The sequence below is a fragment of the Rhineura floridana genome, chromosome 15 (assembly GCF_030035675.1).
Source record: "Rhineura floridana isolate rRhiFlo1 chromosome 15, rRhiFlo1.hap2, whole genome shotgun sequence".
Taxonomy (NCBI): domain Eukaryota; kingdom Metazoa; phylum Chordata; class Lepidosauria; order Squamata; family Rhineuridae; genus Rhineura; species Rhineura floridana.
The window spans coordinates 23,957,518-23,974,582 of NC_084494.1; the positions used below are offsets into that span (position 1 = coordinate 23,957,518).

Genomic DNA, 17,065 nt, shown 5'->3' on the forward strand with positions numbered 1-17,065 from the left:
AAAAGGAAGGAATATGTACCTAAAAGATGACGCCTGTCTGATCTGTAACATCCGATTAATAATGCAAAGCCTGAATTGGGCCTCTGCAATTTGTAACCCTAGCGAAACACAGCTCACCACCACCAATGCATGGTGGTGGCCCACTGTGAGTTCAATAAACCTGCTTTATTGCCTGGCTAGGACTGCAAAAACATGCAAAAACATGGAGTCTTTCAAGCACCCAGGTGGCCACAATACAGAGCTTGCTGGCTGCATGTGGACAGGCAGTCTCAAGCTGTGTAGACCAGGTCAAAGTATCAAATTCCTGCTGTCTTATTGCTGAGTTTTAGCAATGTCTCCCTTTTCTTGGTACCAGGGCAAAAGTATCTAGCATATCTGCTGCAAACTCTTTTATTGGATTGCAATACTACATATGGACTTTGGACTTGGGTATTTTGCCTTTTTTTCTGGATTTTCTGACTTGTTTTCTGGATTCAATACATAAATGAAATGGAAATGGACTGCCTTCAAGTAGATCCCGACTTACGGCTACCCTATTAATGGGGTTTTCATGCTAAGCGATATTCAGAGGGGGTTTACCATTGGCTCCCTCTGAGGCTAGTCTTCCCCAGCTAGCTGGGGCCTGCTCAGCTTGCCACAGCTGCACAAGCCAGCCCCTTCATTGTCCGCAACTGCCAGCTGGGGGGCAACTGGGCTCCTTGGGACTATGCAGCTTGCCCACGGCTGCACAGGTGGCAGGGCACGTAACCCCTGAGCCACTCACTGTGGGAGTGATCTTTAGCTGGCCCTTGACACCCAGGAGACACGAGTGGGGATTTGAACTCACAGACTCCCAGCCAGGCTGTCCTCCCTACAGTATTTAGAAGGCAATCTAACCTATTGTCAAGGAAATGTGTGTGTGTGGAGACTGGACATGCTAGTTTTATCTTCATTTTTTAAATCCAAAAAGAAAAAATGCGGAGAAAGGAACCACCAGTGAGAATTTTATAAAAATAAGAAAAAGTGTTCTGGCATTCTTGCAGATGTTTACCTTCCTTGCCACTATTTGCTACTTTAAAAGAAATATCACAAAATGAACTCTCCAGCACCAGAGTTGTACAGTGGGGATACACATAGCCTCCAAAGGTGAAAGAAAATCTATTTAAAACAGGGCTGGGGAACCTTTGACACTCCAGATGCTGTTGGACTCCAACTTTCATCGGTCCCAGCCATCTTGACCATTGATTGGGGATTATGGGAACTGGACTTCAGCAACATCTGGAGGGCCAAAGGTTCCCCAGCCCTGATTTAAAAGCTCCTTAAAAGGGTACAGGACTGAAGGGGGCAAATATGTTACTTGAAGAGCTACCTACCTTTGGATATGCTTAACTGTGTTTTTAAAATCATCGGGAGGGGGGGACCTTCTCTGGGTATCCCTGCTATCTGAAGTGAGATGGATCATTATCAGGCCCTTCTCAGTGATGGCACCCCAGCTAGGAAACACCTCCCCAGAGAGGTCTACCTGGCACCCACAGGGCTCCCCAGTATGGATGGAAGGATCTGTCCATTTCAGTTCTCTCCGTTTTGCATTTTTCCAATCTTAAATTCAGTTCTCCACATTTTCACAGCAATCTGCAGTTTCAAAAAACACACACGAAAACTCTTCAGCATTTTTGTGTAAATTTCACCTAGTAAACACATTTTTGTATGCTAACGTATACATTTTTGCAAGTAGTTTTGCCTAATAAACAATGAGTATTAAACAGGTAAGTAGAATAACGCAAATATCAAAACCCGGTAAGATTTACTGCAACTTGCATATTCTTGATGCAGTGGGGAGGAGCACAGAACCTGACCTTCCACTGTGTCACACACAAACTTGGCCTTGTTAATGTTTGTGTCAGAAATGAGAAGTGTGCCAGCTCTGCCCTGCTGGGTCAGCAAAATATATGGATTTCAACCAGTGAAGCCCCAGAGTAGCAGATTAAAAAACAGCATAGCTTGCCCCTTACAAAGTGCCTTTGTAAGAAGAGGATGGGATTGATTTCCAGCTGGTTGCCTTTTTCACTCCTAACTAAACATACACCTTTTAAAAATATCTCAAGCCCTCTGCTGAGTAGGCAGCAGATAACAGTTTAGATGCCGAGCAGAGTTGCTGCAGCAGCAACAAGCCTGTGAGTCAGAGATCTGGGAGAGGCAAGTGTAAAGGTACTGGCTAACTTGTCCTACAGCTGCAGCTACAGAACACTGAAGTGGATCCTCAGCCAGAAGATCGCCGGCAGTGAAAGATGGATCTTTTGGGAGTCCTGTGGCTCCTGATGCACTGCAGAGGCTCAGCTGCTGCCTCAGGTAACTTTGGCTTTTAGCTAGTAGTTTGAGAGAAAACAATTCATAGATGGGGTTTAAGGCAAGAAGGCAGATTGTCTCACAGCTTGGGTTTGTGGCACAAACATGTGATTACCCAGGACTGGCCCGTGACATTTTGCTGCCGGAGGCCAAGGATAGGAACCTGGGAAACAGCATTATACTGAGTCAGACCAATTGTCCATCTAGCTCAGTATTGTCTACACTGACTGACAGTGCCTGTCTAGGGTTTCAGACAGCGATTCCCTTCTAGCTGTACTTGGAGGTGTCAGGGACTGAACTTGGGACCTTCTGCATGCAAGGCAAATGCTCTACCGCTGAGCCACGACCCTTCCCTAGGTAAGATGGTGCTCCCCAGCCCATTTCACCTAGAGAAGTCAACCAGTAGGCATGGGGGAGAAATGTGGTTTCGTTTGCATGTTAATGAAAAATTACCCTTCTCAAACCCATATGCAAAATGAAACACAATTATCCTTCGAAATTTGCACTTCTCCAAATCTTGCGATAGCGTTCTCCAACCAGCGTGTACAAATGTTAGGGGAAAGTGTGAACTAAAAAGCAGGCTATGGTCTGAAGGCGCATAATGCCAGCTCCCTGCTGCAGGGTCAGATCTGGTCAGTGCCTGGATGGGAGACCGCCTGGGAACCATATGTAAGCCGCCTTGGGTTTCTATCATGAAGAGAAAGGCAGGGTAGAAATTAAATAAATAAATAAAATAGCTTACAAAATGCATTACATTAGGGGGAATTGCTTGCAACAATGTGTACATTAGTCAAAACTTAATACAATGATGTGTTTATCTTAGGAGAAAATCATAATAAGTGCTAACAAGTTTTCATTATTTTTTTTATATACCAAATTGCTGAAGAAACATTGAGAATTTAAGATTGATTAAATGAGTAATTGAGAGAAACTGAAGGTGACAGATTAATCCATTCTTACTGATCAGGCTGACAGTTGAATGAATCTTATGCCAATACTGGCAATGGCACAGTGCCCTTTACAGCACCGGATTAGCTTCAGGGGCACAGAGCAGATCATGTTGCAGGCAAAGCTCAGTATTTTAAGTGTCTGGAGCTTGCTTGCTATCTGCTCAGATGCTAAAATGTTGCGGTAGAGGTGGCACAAACATACAACATGTCAGTAGAGCAACTGATGCATGATGACTGCTGGCGTGTATGGCCAGGCTGCCGCTTTGCCTGCTTGTTTGATTAGGGGCCTGTCCTGATGGTCTCCAATATGTCAGAAAAAGGCAGGCAGACAAGACAGACAGCCCAGGCCAGCAATAAGCAAAGGGCCATAGCTCAGTGATAGAGCATCTGTCTTGCAGTCAGAAGGTCCCAGGTTCAATCTTCACCATCGCCAGGTAGGGCTGGGAATGTCACTGCTTGAAACCCCGGAGAGCTGCTGCCAGTCAGTGTGGACAGTACTGAGCTAGACAGATTAAGGGCTTGACTCATACAAGGCAGTTTCCTATTCCTATGCCAGCATTGCCACCACTGAGCCATTAGCTCAGGAGGCTTGGTCTGGGGCAGGGGATGCACCCCCATTGCTTCCCAGCATCTGCTGCCTGAGGCAGCTCCCCTAATGATTGAGGCACAGAGGATTTGGAAAGGAATCCACTAAGTTGACACGGCTGCCATCTTTTTTGGAGGGGGGAATTTGGGTATGCTCTCATGTGGCAAAGCGCCAGCAAAGTCAAAAGCAATGCGTTAAGTACAGTGGCACACTACCTTTCACCTCCCAGAGCCCTGCATTAGCCAACAGGATGCATTGCTCCACCCATGCCCAGCATCCAGAACAGGATTCTTTGGGGGAAGCCATGTGCTTTAAATGTATGGTGTCGATGTGACTGTAGCCCTCTTGGGCTGCTTTCACACTGCACTTTATTATTCTGCTGATTTTTTACCTGGTAATTTGCACATTATATTTGACCTTGCATATGATGTAAAAGCCAGTTCCAGAAATCTAGTGGAATCTCGTGGAAGTTCAGCACTAATTTTTGTGATAAATAATACCTGAAATAATCCATTTGCAAGCCTGGGAACCAGAAGATCACGGGGGTTTTGCATTAACTACAGCTGCTCACATGACAGATATTCCAGCATGCAATGCGTTCCTACCCTTTAGGTATGCACCAATTTTTTCTGCCTAACAAAAATTGTACTGGTATTCCAGAGTAGCAGCATTCCCTTCCTTCTTTTCCCAGCCCCACCCCCTGTGTCCAGACACTAACCTGCACAGGGAATTATGGGGAAACTACAGTGTATAATGAATAAGGGCCGAAAACAAGGTGCTGTTCATTGCAGCATTGTGAAAGACAGTTGCGCGAAAAGCTGGTATATCGGCTGAAAAAGCCATGGTTCCTTAACGCAACAGGTACTGCAATATGAAAGGAATTTTAGACATCGGGTCAGAAGCGCTACCATTTTGATCCATTAAACTAACGCAATAAGCCCCATGTCTGAATGCAGCAATGTCAGATTTTAACTCCTATCACCCCTGACCACTGGTCAGCCTGGCCGAGGCTGATGGGAGTTGAACAACATAGGAAGGGCTGCAGGTTCCCCACTCTTGGTTTAATGTCTAGTTTCCTTACTGGGTTGGTTTAAATGGATTGATTTATTGTGTATTTTGATTATGGGTGTTTATATTTTAATGCTCGTGTAATGGGCTTTTGTGCTTTGTAAACCACTTAGAAGCCTATTTTGACATTAAGCGATCTAGGAATAAATAAAGAAAAGTTTGCCCTCTGTCAGGGAACGCAGCCTGTACTTTGGTCTTCTTGCAAAGGAAAGAGCTGCAGCTGCAAACTTGGTACACAACATCCAAGCCGTTTTGCATCCTCAGCTGCTTCCAGCTGAACAGCTGATGGGAGGAAAAGGACTCAGAGGGCTGGATGAAGTCTGGCTGTTGTGGGCTGCACCTGGCCCTTGGGCTGGGGATTCCCCACCCTCCTCTAGGCTTCAAGTAAAGCTTTCCAAAGCAAAAGTAGAAATATTTCATCAAGAGTTTTATTTTTATCCTTTTTTAAATTACATAGTGGATTGGTTTGCCTTTCCCCCCCTGTTAACAATACAAATAACAAATACGAACAATAAAAGGGGGGAGAACAGAGCAGCAAAACATGCCAATTCGCAATGCCATTAAGAAAAGCAGACATATGCTTTAAAAAGAAAGAAAGAAAGAAAGAAAGAAAGAAAGAAAGAAAGAAAGAAAGAAAGAAAGAAAGAAAGAAAGAAAGAAAGAAAGAAAGAAAGAAAGAAAGAACAATCAATCAAGGGGAGAAGGGGAAGGGATGGGAGGGAATGGGCTCCAATAGACCCCACGTGGCATACCCAATCATACAAACAGCTCCAAGCAGGATTGTTTGTTGGTCAGAGAACCTTTCTTCCCTTACAGCATAAGAAAGAGCTAGTTTTGTTTCTGTCTTTGCCTTGATCAGGTTCCTTTTGGCACATCACAGACCTTCATCTGGACCCGCAGTACAAAGTATCCTCAGACCCCTTGAAGGTGTGCCCATCTGCTGGCACTCAACCAGTGCCCAACGCAGGGGCTTGGGGAGATTACTTGTGCGATGCTCCCTGGATTCTTGTCAACTCTTCTGTTTATGCCATGAAGAAGATTCTCCCTAACCCAGACTTCATTCTCTGGACAGGGTAAGGAGCTTGTGCACTGTGCTGCTGCTGCTCCTCCTCCTTCCTCTTTTTCTGCCACTTACACACTCATTTGCACACTCAGATTGTGTGTATTTGCACACTCAGTTTGGTAAATCTTTGTCTAAACTAGGTGATAGGAACATTTGGCCCTCAAAATGTTGTTGGTCATCTGTCACGGTTGCAGGGGAAGATGGGAGTTGTAGTTCAGTAACATCTGGAGGGCCAAAGGTTCCCCACACTTGGTCTAAACCAAAAGTGATAACAGAGCGTGCTGGAAAAACCCAAAGAACAGTATATTTTTATGGAGTATATATTACAAAACAGGCAAACATTGAAACATAAAAGAAAAAAAACTGATGTAGATAAAAATGACCCCCTCTTCAGCATCTTGCCACTTTAAATAGTCATGGCTTCCCCCAAATAATCCTGAGAACTGTAGTTTGTTAAGGGTGCTTTGTTAAAAGAGACCTTATTCCCCTCACAGAGCTATAATTCCCAAAGTGGTTTTACAGTCAATTCCGCTTCCCAGGGAACTCTGGGAACTGTAGCTCTTTGAGGGGAATAGTGGTCTCCAAACAACTTCTCAGCATGCACACAGTTCCCAGGATTCTTTGGGGGAAAGCCATGGTATGATACTGCTTTAAATGTATAGTGCAGATGGGGCCTTACTTCAGCTATGGAATTCAGTGCTACAAGATGTGGTGATGGTCACCAACCTAGATGGTTTTAAAAAAGGGACTGGACAAATTCATGGAGGATAAGGCTATCAATGGCTACTAGTCATGATGGCTATGCATTGCCTCCAGGAGCAGATCCAACATGTGTCTGAATACGAGTTGCTGGAGAACAACATCAAGAGGTGGCTATTGCCCTCATGTCTTGCTTGTGGGCTTCCCATAGGCCACTGTAGGAAACAGGATGCTAGACTAGATACGCCATTTGGTGTGATCCAGTAGGGTTCCTCTCATGTTCTTATTTGGTTAACTCCTGCACACAGTTAATCTAGCCAGAGACTTGGCTTTTGCTCAGTGACCGTGTCCTTGAGCCGGATGGCATTTGTGCTGTTTTCCAGAGACGACACTCCTCACGTACCTGATGAGAAACTGGGTGAAGACACTGTGTTGGAGATAATTGGAAAGCTAACTAACCTGATCAAACAAGTCTTTCCAGGTAGGATGTTCCAGAGCGGTTGGGCGGTAAGAAGGCAGTGCCAAGAAGAGGCCAGAACTAAATGCCATGAGTTTTAAATGGCAAGAAAAAAGTCTTAAGTTGCACAATAGGGAGTGGGGGAATCTTGACTGTTTCGGCAGTGGAGCAAGACGATAGAATGTACTTCCTTGAAGAGTGTCAAGGGTAGGCAAGATGAGCCCCAAACAAGTATAGGCAAGGCTATATATATATTCTAGTAAAATAAATCAACTCAGCACCAAAAAAAAATTGTATTCAATTATTGGAGCCACGCCAGGCAAGTAATGGGTACAAAAATAGAATCATAGAATAGTAGAGTTGGAAGGGGCCTATAAGGCCATCAAGTCCAACTCCCTGCGCAATGCAGGAATCCAAATCAAAGCATTCCCGACAGATGGCTGTCCAGCTGCCTCTTCAATACCTCCAGTGTCAGAGAGCCCACTACCTCTCTAGGTAATTGATTCCATTGTCGTATGGCTCTAACAGTTAGGAAGTTTTTCCTGATGTCCACTCGAAATCTGGCTCTGTGCAACTTGAGCCCATTATTCCGTGTCCTGCACTCTGGGATGATCGAGAAGAGATCCCGGCCCTCCTCAATGTGACAACCTTTCGTGTACTTGAAGAGTGCTAGAATATCTCCTCTCAGTCTTCTCTTCTCCAGGCATAAATCTGTTTCTTTTACATTGCGGGGATGGGGATGGGACCTTATTTCTGTGGTCTATATTTCCTTGTGGGTAATCTGATCAGAGCTTGGAAAAGTTACTTTTTTAAACTACAACTCCCATCAGCCCCAGCCAGCATGGCCACTGGATTGGGCTGATGGGAGTTGTAGTTCAAAAAAGTAACTTTTCCAAGTTCTAAATCTGATAGGGATTAAGCCACCCTTTTTTCTCGCTTTCTGCTACTCCCTTCCCCTCCCATTTTTCACCACTTTCATCAAAGTGGGTCAGGGCTGCACATTGTTTGCCCCTGTTGACACAATGCAATTCAGATCCCAGGTTGCTCCCCGTGAACCTTTCCCCACATCGGAGTGGCAAGCAGGATTTATATAAGCCAGAGGTTCCAAAATGGTGGTTGCTCTTTGTGAAGAATAGTGGTCTCCTAGCAACTCCCAGCATCCTTAGCAACACTACAGGGTGGTATTCAACATTAGTCCTACTCAGAGTATGGGCATGTCTAGCAGGTTTATTAATTTCAATGAGTCTACTCTGAATAGGACTTAATTGAATACAACCCACAGTTCCCAAGATTCTTTGTGGGAAGTCATGACTATTAAAGTGGTAGAATAGTGCTTTAATTGTGTGGTATGGATAGTGTCCACGTGCTTTGCCCACGTTTTCCTACTCTTTCCCATCTGTTGCCATGTGGACGACTGAACAGCTGCAGTGATACAGCAACTTTTCTTCCCCTCCTGTTTTGGCAAAGGGAGATGCCACAATCCAATTAGTGATGCTAGCGCCAGCACTGAGATGTTTGTTCTGCAGTCACCTCCAGCCTTTGGATGCAAAAACTAATCTCTTCTCCAGCCCCTAAACCCACTGCACTGTTCCCCCCCCTTCCAGAAACTCAGGTGTATCCTGCGATGGGCAACCATGATTTCCACCCCAAAAACCAGCTTCCAGCCGAGGAGAACCGGATCTATAATGCAACTGCAGACTTGTGGCACCCTTGGCTCAGTGATCACTCTGTGCAGATGTTCCGAACAGGTGTGTGTTGGATCCATTTCAGAAACTGATGCTGACTGTGAGAGGTTAAAGAGGAATCCGATAGGCCCAAATGAGATATATCCCTCTGGTTCCGCACAGGTTACAAGAAAACAAATAGCTATCTCAGTCAGAGCAACATAGGGACCTGAATCAGACCATAGGTCTACACTGACTGGCAGCAGCTCTCTGGGGCTTCAGACAGGAGTCTCTCGCAGCCCTGCCTGGAGGTGCCCGGGATTGAACCTGGGACCTTCTGCAGGCAAGGCAGGTGCTCTATCACTGAGCTGCACTACTAGTTCCAGATTGTTTGCCTGTCTAGCCCAGTGTTGTCCACTCTGACTTATTTGCTTAAAGCAGAGCTGCTCAGTAGACTTGTGTTCTTTGCGGCCTCTGCACAGATCCTGGCGGGGAGAGCGAGGGACAACAAACCTAGACTGAACTGTCTTGTTGGCTGTTTTGCAGGGGCTTTCTACAGTCAGATGCTGTCTGGTCCTGGCCCAGCAAGGCGAATGATTGTCCTCAACACAAACCTGTACTATGAAAATAATAATCAAACCATCAGCCTGGAAGATCCAGGAGGCCAGTTCCATTGGCTGGAAGATATGCTGACCAAGGCATCAGATGCAGGGGAAAAGGTTCCTTATCCATGCTTTATTGTTTGTGAATTATTAAGAAAAAAGAGATGCTGTTGGGGGGGGGGAAAGTGGGATGGCAGATCACTGTTATTCCCACTGCACAGATGAGGTGCTGAGGCTGGGACCCAGCAGGTATTTGGCTGAGCAAGAATTTATAGCCAAGCATGTCACATTGCCCTATCCATTTCCTCTTGTCTCTTCTCTTTTCAGGTCTATATTATTGGGCATGTCCCTCCTGGCTTCTTTGAAAAGAAACGAGGCAAGCCCTGGTTCCGAGAACATTTTAACCGAAGATATACAGAAATCATTCAGAAGCATCATGGAGTGATTGTGGCACAGTTCTTTGGGCATCATCACACTGATAGTTTTAGAATGTTTTACAGTAACACAGGTATACTCCCTTTGATGTCAATGGGTTCAGAAGTCCACTGTAGTCTGTTAGGTTATTTTTATGCTGCCTTTCAGCAAAGCCAGGGCTGGGCTGGCATCAAGGGTTGGCATGGTTGGGCATCTGCCGATGATCCATACCCCATCAGAGGGTCCACTGACAAGACCCGCTGGACCTGTTCCTACTTTTCACCATGTTGAGAATTTATTTTTATTTATTTTATTCTGTTTGTTGCTTTCAAAACTGTCTATATATACACACATTAAAATTATTCGGTAACAGTCAACGTCAAAAGCAAATTTTAAAATACAAAAAAATAATTAAAAGCAGTTAAAATTACATTTTAAAACATGTCTGCTCTTAAATGTCTGGGTAGGGTTGCCTAAACAAAGAAGCCTTTAGCAGGCACCAAAAGAATACAGCAAAGGTGTTGGCCTGATATCAATAGGTAGGGAGATCTAGGGTTTAGGTGCTGCTGTGCTAAAAGATGTATTCCTTACAAGTGTGGAACAAATATTATATGGCACTTCTAATAGTGCTAATTCTGCAGATCAGAGCGGTCATGTAGGCATGTATGGGGTAAGGCAATCTCTCAAGTAAATTGGTCCTTCCAGTAAATTGGTCCCATTGCAACTTGCTGGTTCACCTGGCTCTTGCTGTGGTCCAGGCAATGGTGGAGCTGTTGTTAAAGCAGGATCAGTAGATGCTGCTGCCTGCTTGCTCATTGGTTCTCTGCCTGGCATGCAAGCAAGTGGTAGCGGTGGTGAGAAAGAGGAACAGCATCAACTGGTGATATTGGCAGAGACGAGCTAGATTCACTGAGAGTGGGAGTGCCATGCAGGGGATCTTGCCCAAGGACACTCCAGAACCTTGCGCAAGCACTGGGTAGAACTCCTAGGACAGGAGTGGGGAAACATTTTGAACCTGAGGGCCACATTCCTTTCTAGGCAACCTTCCAGGGGCCACATGGCAGTGGTGGGCAGGGACAGAGGAATGCATGCGTTCCTTATTCACGTTTTCTTTTGCCTTTTCTTCCAGGTTCCCCCATCAGTGTCATGTTTTTAGCACCAGCAGTAACACCCTGGAAGACAACTTTACCAGGTGTGCACAATGGAGCCAACAACCCTGGCATACGGGTCTTTACGTATGACCGTGACACCCTGCGAGTGAAGGTAGGGGGAGACTGACTGTCAGTTGTTTATGTTTGTCTCCAGCAAATCAAGTGTTAGTGTCAAGTGTGACACTAATCAATGTGGCCACTGCAAGAGAGTATTCTGGCAAGAAAATCCATCCTGCTCCCAGTGAAGGAAAGACCAGGAAAGGGACTGTGCAGGTCTGGCTTGGGTTGAGATTCACTGACTTCCTCTTCCCCCAGTTTGTGTTTGCCTTAGGCCTGCAAGGTGGTAGATGCCACAAAGAATGCAGCAGTTGGCACAGTTCTGCCAATATCACTTTTAATTACAGCTGTTGCCTGTTTTTATGATGTTTTAACGTGTATTTAGCGCTTCTGTTTGCCGCCCTGGGCTCCTGCTGGGAGGAAGGGTGGGATATAAATTGAATAATAAATAAATAAATAAATAAATTTAAGAAAATCTTAGTCAATTCATTGCATGGTTTTGATAAAAATAAGTAAAATTTGCATATGAATGTTGCAGTATGAATGGCTCTCTACTTATGGGAAAAAGGCATTCCTCACCTGTTTTTAAACAATTTGTGTTTAGAAGGGTTAGTCCTTTGTCAGAGAGGAGAGAGTGCCTCTTCCACACACCATTTTCATTGCTTCTTGTATGAAAATACTTAAGCTGTTATTTTTGTTTATTGTTTTTAAAAAATGCACCCACATGTTGCAGCAAACACCATCTTAGAAGAGGCGGTGTGTGTGTGTGGGGAATATATTTTCTAATGCCTGCTTCTTACCCATCTTTGTAAGTTCTTGCGTTGAAAGAGTTAAGCATTAGAAAAGCAATTTGCTGCCTGATTAATCTGCTACACTGTTTTAATCAATCAAATATTTTTAATTGACTGGCTGATTAATTGACTAAGCAGTGAAGCCTAAATTACTATCTCCATTAGACAGGGTCAAGCTACATGTGATGCTTAGCTGTTTGCAACTTTGTGAGGATATTATCCTGAAAAGTGAGAGTGAAAAAATGAATAAAACAAATAAAAAGTAGTTAATTGACTTTCACATTTGTTTTTACAATTATATATTTATTTGATTGGTTTATTAGTCAGTTTCCACATAAAAAAGGTTCCAGGTGACTTACAACGACCTCACAATATTATTATTATTATTATTATTATTATTAGTAGTAGTAGTAGTAGTAGTAGCAGTAGTAGCAGTAGTACTACTAATACAGCTGTTAAAACCAATATAATAGAAATGGCTCAGCATAGGCATTGTTCATCACTGTTCACAATGAAAGGCAAAGGCTAGTAGGCAAAAGTGTGGTTCGTTGCAGCATTTGAGAAACTTATGCAGCAGAGTGCTTTGCCACATTGAGGAATGAGTGTGGATCTTTAGGCAGCAACACCATCCATGCACAAGAGGAAGGTATCAGCAGGTTTGGGGGAACTCTAAAGTTTGCACGAATACCAGAAAAGGTCAGGAAGAAAAAATAAGGCTGGGAAAAGCCCCAAACAATGAGGACTGACCATGCTTAATAAGCACGTAACGTTGACTGGCTGTTGGGGGGGGGAATGGAAAAGGGGTGGGGCAAGGGTAATGGAATGGAATATTCTGGGAAAAGGTATGGCTGGTTGGCTGTCTGGAACCCTGAACTGGACCAGTCAACACTGCCACATTTTGTTGTAGGTCCCACTTGCAAATAAATTAAGCCAAATGCTTTATGCCTAGCACAGAGTTGCCACTGTTGACCCCCAGTGCCTTTTGTTCTCTTTTTAGGATATGGTAACTTATTATTTAAACCTCACCCACGCTAACATGGGGACCCCTGAATGGGAGAAAGAATACAGCCTGACTGAAGCTTTCCAGATCACAGACGGTTCCGTCAGCTCCATGCAGCTGCTGCTGGAGAAGATTGGGAAGGACCAAGGTCACCTCCAGCAGTACTACCGCTATAACTCGGTTCAATATGACCTTGCAGACTGTGATGGCAGCTGCCAGACTGACCACATCTGTGCCATCAGGGAAGTTGATTTTGCAAAATATAGCCAGTGTATTCAAGCCGGAAGTGCTGCAGAAGCACCCTTAACTCCAGTGCTGGGCCTTCTGTTGTTTTGCTCCATGATGGGACTCTAGGCCTATAGGGAGCATTGAATAGACTGGGATATGAGCAAAGGTGTGTGGCTTCTACACAAGCACAGAAAAAGCACAAGAGTTGGCCACTGCCCCGGATATCAGCATCCTGAGATCAGCTTTCCTGGCCTTTTCTTTTCTTTCTTTTCTTTTCACAAACCTAGGTTGGAAGGTATGCATAGAAATGGGTGCCAAATGCATGTCATTCTCCTGAGTTATTGAACCATTTGAGAACAGGTTGATGACAACATCATTTCAGTGTCTCTAGGATTGTTTTATCAGAGCAAGATACAAAGCTGTTGATAAATTTGCCAGTGCATTACTTGTCTTAGCGTATCTTTTCCTTGCTCCAAAGGGATCTCTCCAGTCTGGGTGAATTGGCAATAAAATGGCAAATGCAATTCAATGCAAGCAAGTGTAAAATGATGCACATTGGAGGAAAAATCCTAATTTCACATATATGCAAATAGGATCTGAACTGGCAGTGACTGACCAGGAACGAGACCTTGGGGGCCTAGTGGATAGCCCAAAGAAGATGTTCACCCAATGTGCAGCAGGTGTGAAAAAAGTGAATTCCATGCAAGGGATTGTTAGGAAAGGGACTGAAAAAACCCTGCCAATATCGTACCGCCATTACCCAAATCTATGGTGTGACTGCATTTGGAGTACTGTGTAAAGTTCTGGTCACGTGACCTCAGAAAGGATATTGTAGAGATGGAAAATATTCAGAAAAGCGCAATCAAAATCATCAAGGGGATGGAGCAATTCCTTTATGATGAAGAACGGCTGCAACATTTGGGACTTTTTTTAGAGAAAATATGAGTAAAAAAGGACATGAGAGAGCTATATCAAACTAAGCATGGAATGGGAAAAGTGGATAGAGATTTTTCTTCCTCTCTAATACTAGAATTCAGACTCATCCAATGATGCTGCATGTTGACTGATGGATATGTTTGACGTCACTTGGAATACTGTGTACAGTTCTGGTTGCCTCACCTCAAAATAGGATATTGTAGACCTGGAAAAGGTTCAGAACAGGGCAACCAAAATGATTAAGGGGATGGAGCGACTCTCCTGTGAGGAAAAGTTGCAGCATTTGGGGCTTTTTAATTTAGAGAAAAGGCGAGTAAGAAGTGATATGATAGAAGTGTATAAAATTGTGCACGGGATGGAGCAAGTGGATCGAGAAAAGTTTTTCTTCCTCTCTCATAATGCTGCAGCTTGTGGACATCCAATGAAGCTGAGTGTTGGAAGATTCAGGACAGACAAAAGAAAGTACTTCTTCACACGGTGCATAGTTACAGGTAAACTATGGAATTTGCTCTCACAAGAGGCAGTGATGGCCACCAACTTGGATGGCTTGAAAAGAGGATTCGACAAATTCATGCAGGATAAGGCTATTAATAGCTACTAGCCATGATGGCTATGCTCTGTCTCCATAGTTGGAGGTGATATGCTTGCAAATACCAGTTGCTGGAAACCGCAAGAGGGAAAAGTGCTCTTGTACTCAGGTCCTCCTTGTGGGCTTCCATAGGGCAACTGGTTGGCCATTGTGAGAACAGGATTCTGGACTAGATGGGCCATTGGTCTGATCCAGCACAGCTCTTCTTATGTTCTCCCTCCAGGATGCCTCTGAATGCCAGTTGCCGGGAATCACAAATGGGGAAAACACTTTTGTGTTTAGGTCCTGCTTGCAGGCTTCCCATAGGCAACTAGCTGGCCACTGTGAAAACAGAATGCTGGATTAGATGATCCAGTAGGGCTCTTAAGAGCACGTGTGTGGGATCTTCCAGGGGAAAGAGCAACATGACTCAACATCAAACTTTACCTACCAGTTCTGTTAAAAGAAGGGGACCGTGGTTGAAAGATACGTAATAAGTGTGGAAGAGAAGGAAGTGGGCAGAGGGGTGAGTCTGTGAAGTGAGAAGGGTTGACTGTGTTTGGTAGAAGTAAACAAATGGTGAAGATACATTTGTCAGAGCTGATGACCTTCAGGGCCTGGGTACCGTTTGTTTCCTTTTCTTATCCCATGCCTGCAAGGCCATAATATAGATAAGGTGAGAGTTACATGTTGTTGTTACTCAGATTTGTTTCTCAGCAGAGAACAGGGAGAGGGGAAAAGATAGTAGAAACAGACATGACTTTTGTGTCTCACACACACTGTGTTCCATTTCATTTTATTGTGATAGATTGAGTCACCTGTTGAAACACATTGTATGCTTAAAGCACATGAGTTCCCCAAAGAATCCTGAGAACTGAAAGGTGCTGGGAAATTTAGCTCTCTGAATGTAAGCTATAGGATTGTTTGGGGGGAGTCATGTGCTTTAAAGGCATGTTGCATATGCAGTCCAGATCCTGTTAGTTGTTTCCCCAAAGGGAATAGTTTCTTCCCCATCCCAGAACTCAGAAAAGGGTTAGAAGAGAGGGTTTAGCTGCACCCTCAAGCCTCCTTTTCTTTTTTCCTGTGCCTTAGCCAAGCTTTGGCAGTGTCTGCCTGCCTGCCTGCCCGCCCAACAGATCTCTATCTGTTCTCCTTCCATCTTCAAAAAGACATCATGAGATAACAAGACCTCCTAGGGATTCCCAGCTGAGGAAGCGCATGGCCTTTCAAATTCCCCTGCCTCTATATTGGTTTGAGCTCCAGTGACTATCTGACAGCTCCCCTCACTTTGCAGCATTTTTTCCACCTAATAACAAACCGTAAAGAAAAGGAAAGGAAAAATCTTACAGAAAGGCCAATCACTATTTTTTAAAATTTTAACAAAACCTGTGAAAACAGAGGAGTCCAGCCCAAACCTTTATTCTGTCTTTTCAATGGAGTTCCACCTGTGGATGTTACTCAGAACACGCTGCAACACTTTGTTGTGGTCTACTCAGAAGTAAGGCCCACTGCATTCAGTGGGACCTACTCCCAGGGAAGTGTGTATAGGACTGCAGATTTAGGGGTTTGAAGGTAAGAACCAGCTCTTTGGCTTGAAACAAATTGGAGTCCAAGCTGACAACCACTTAATATTGGTGTTATAAGGCCTGAAGCTCTTAACAGAATTTGAGCTGTCGTGTCCTGTACTATCATTTGACACTTCTGAATACTTTTAAAAAAATAAACTTTATTATTTTATACAATCAATACACATTCTAGATATCAAAAATGTTAAGAACATCAATATTTAAAGTTAATTTTTAAAACTTGTATAAAATTAAACCATTTTACAATTATAGAAATAGGATAAAATGCTATATTATAAATAGATACAACAGTTACTTAATAAAGGGAGCAGATATGTTGACTAGTGTGTGATTTGTTCTTCTTGTTATTTACAGCTTTCAGCTTTTCCTTAAATGCATTAATTTTACGTCTTCATAAATACATATAATCAATTCCCTGCCCTACAATTCCCAACTTTTTATATATATCATAAGTTACCAGGTTCCACTTTATGGTTTCTCTAAACCTCTCTCTTACTCTTTAAGCATGGCTGTTAGTTTAACAATATTTAACTGTTCCCATACCTTCCTTATTAAATCTAATTTAGTTGGCTTCTGATTTCCCCCCCCCCTTTATATAACGTATCCTAGCTAGGGTTAGGATACAGAGAACTTGTTCTTGTGACTTATATGCTCTTTCACATATTTTCTGAATACTTTCAATTCTTCTGGGCTTGAACCTCTACTGTTTGGAGCTATCCATCTGCCCTTAATTAATTAATTAATTTCCTTGATAACTGGTTAACACCATTGCCTCTAAGCAGTGGTGCTGTCAGGGCAGAACTTTGGCGCTGAAATCCAGGGTACCACTGGAGGGTCTCTCAAACACAGCAACGCTGGATTACCCTGAAGAGAGGCCCCATAAGACCATTAAGTCAAGTATCTGAAATGACTTAATTGTA

The 17,065-nt window shown here is 43.8% G+C and overlaps 1 protein-coding gene across 1 annotated transcript; it reads left to right on the forward strand.

The window, feature by feature from the left end:
* Window positions 1-1,925: 1,925 nt before the first annotated feature.
* Window positions 1,926-16,326, forward strand: SMPDL3B (sphingomyelin phosphodiesterase acid like 3B). Its single transcript, XM_061596625.1, has 8 exons — window positions 1,926-2,328; window positions 5,789-6,002; window positions 7,075-7,172; window positions 8,753-8,896; window positions 9,359-9,531; window positions 9,742-9,922; window positions 10,958-11,091; window positions 12,825-16,326. The coding sequence occupies exons 1-8, from the start codon at window positions 2,268-2,270 to the stop codon at window positions 13,179-13,181; spliced, it is 1,362 nt and encodes a 453-aa protein (XP_061452609.1). The 5' UTR covers window positions 1,926-2,267; the 3' UTR covers window positions 13,182-16,326.
* Window positions 16,327-17,065: the final 739 nt, after the last annotated feature.

What these genes read in the sequence shown, in the direction of transcription:
- SMPDL3B (XM_061596625.1), top strand. Translation starts at nt 2,268, where the DNA reads ATGGATCTTTTGGGAGTCCTGTGGCTCCTGATGCACTGCAGAGGCTCA. An exon ending in AGGCTCAGCTGCTGCCTCAG is followed by an intron (nt 2,329 to 5,788) that starts GTAACTTTGGCT and finishes TGCCTTGATCAG; the next exon opens with GTTCCTTTTGGCACATCACA. An exon ending in GACTTCATTCTCTGGACAGG is followed by an intron (nt 6,003 to 7,074) that starts GTAAGGAGCTTG and finishes GCTGTTTTCCAG; the next exon opens with AGACGACACTCCTCACGTAC.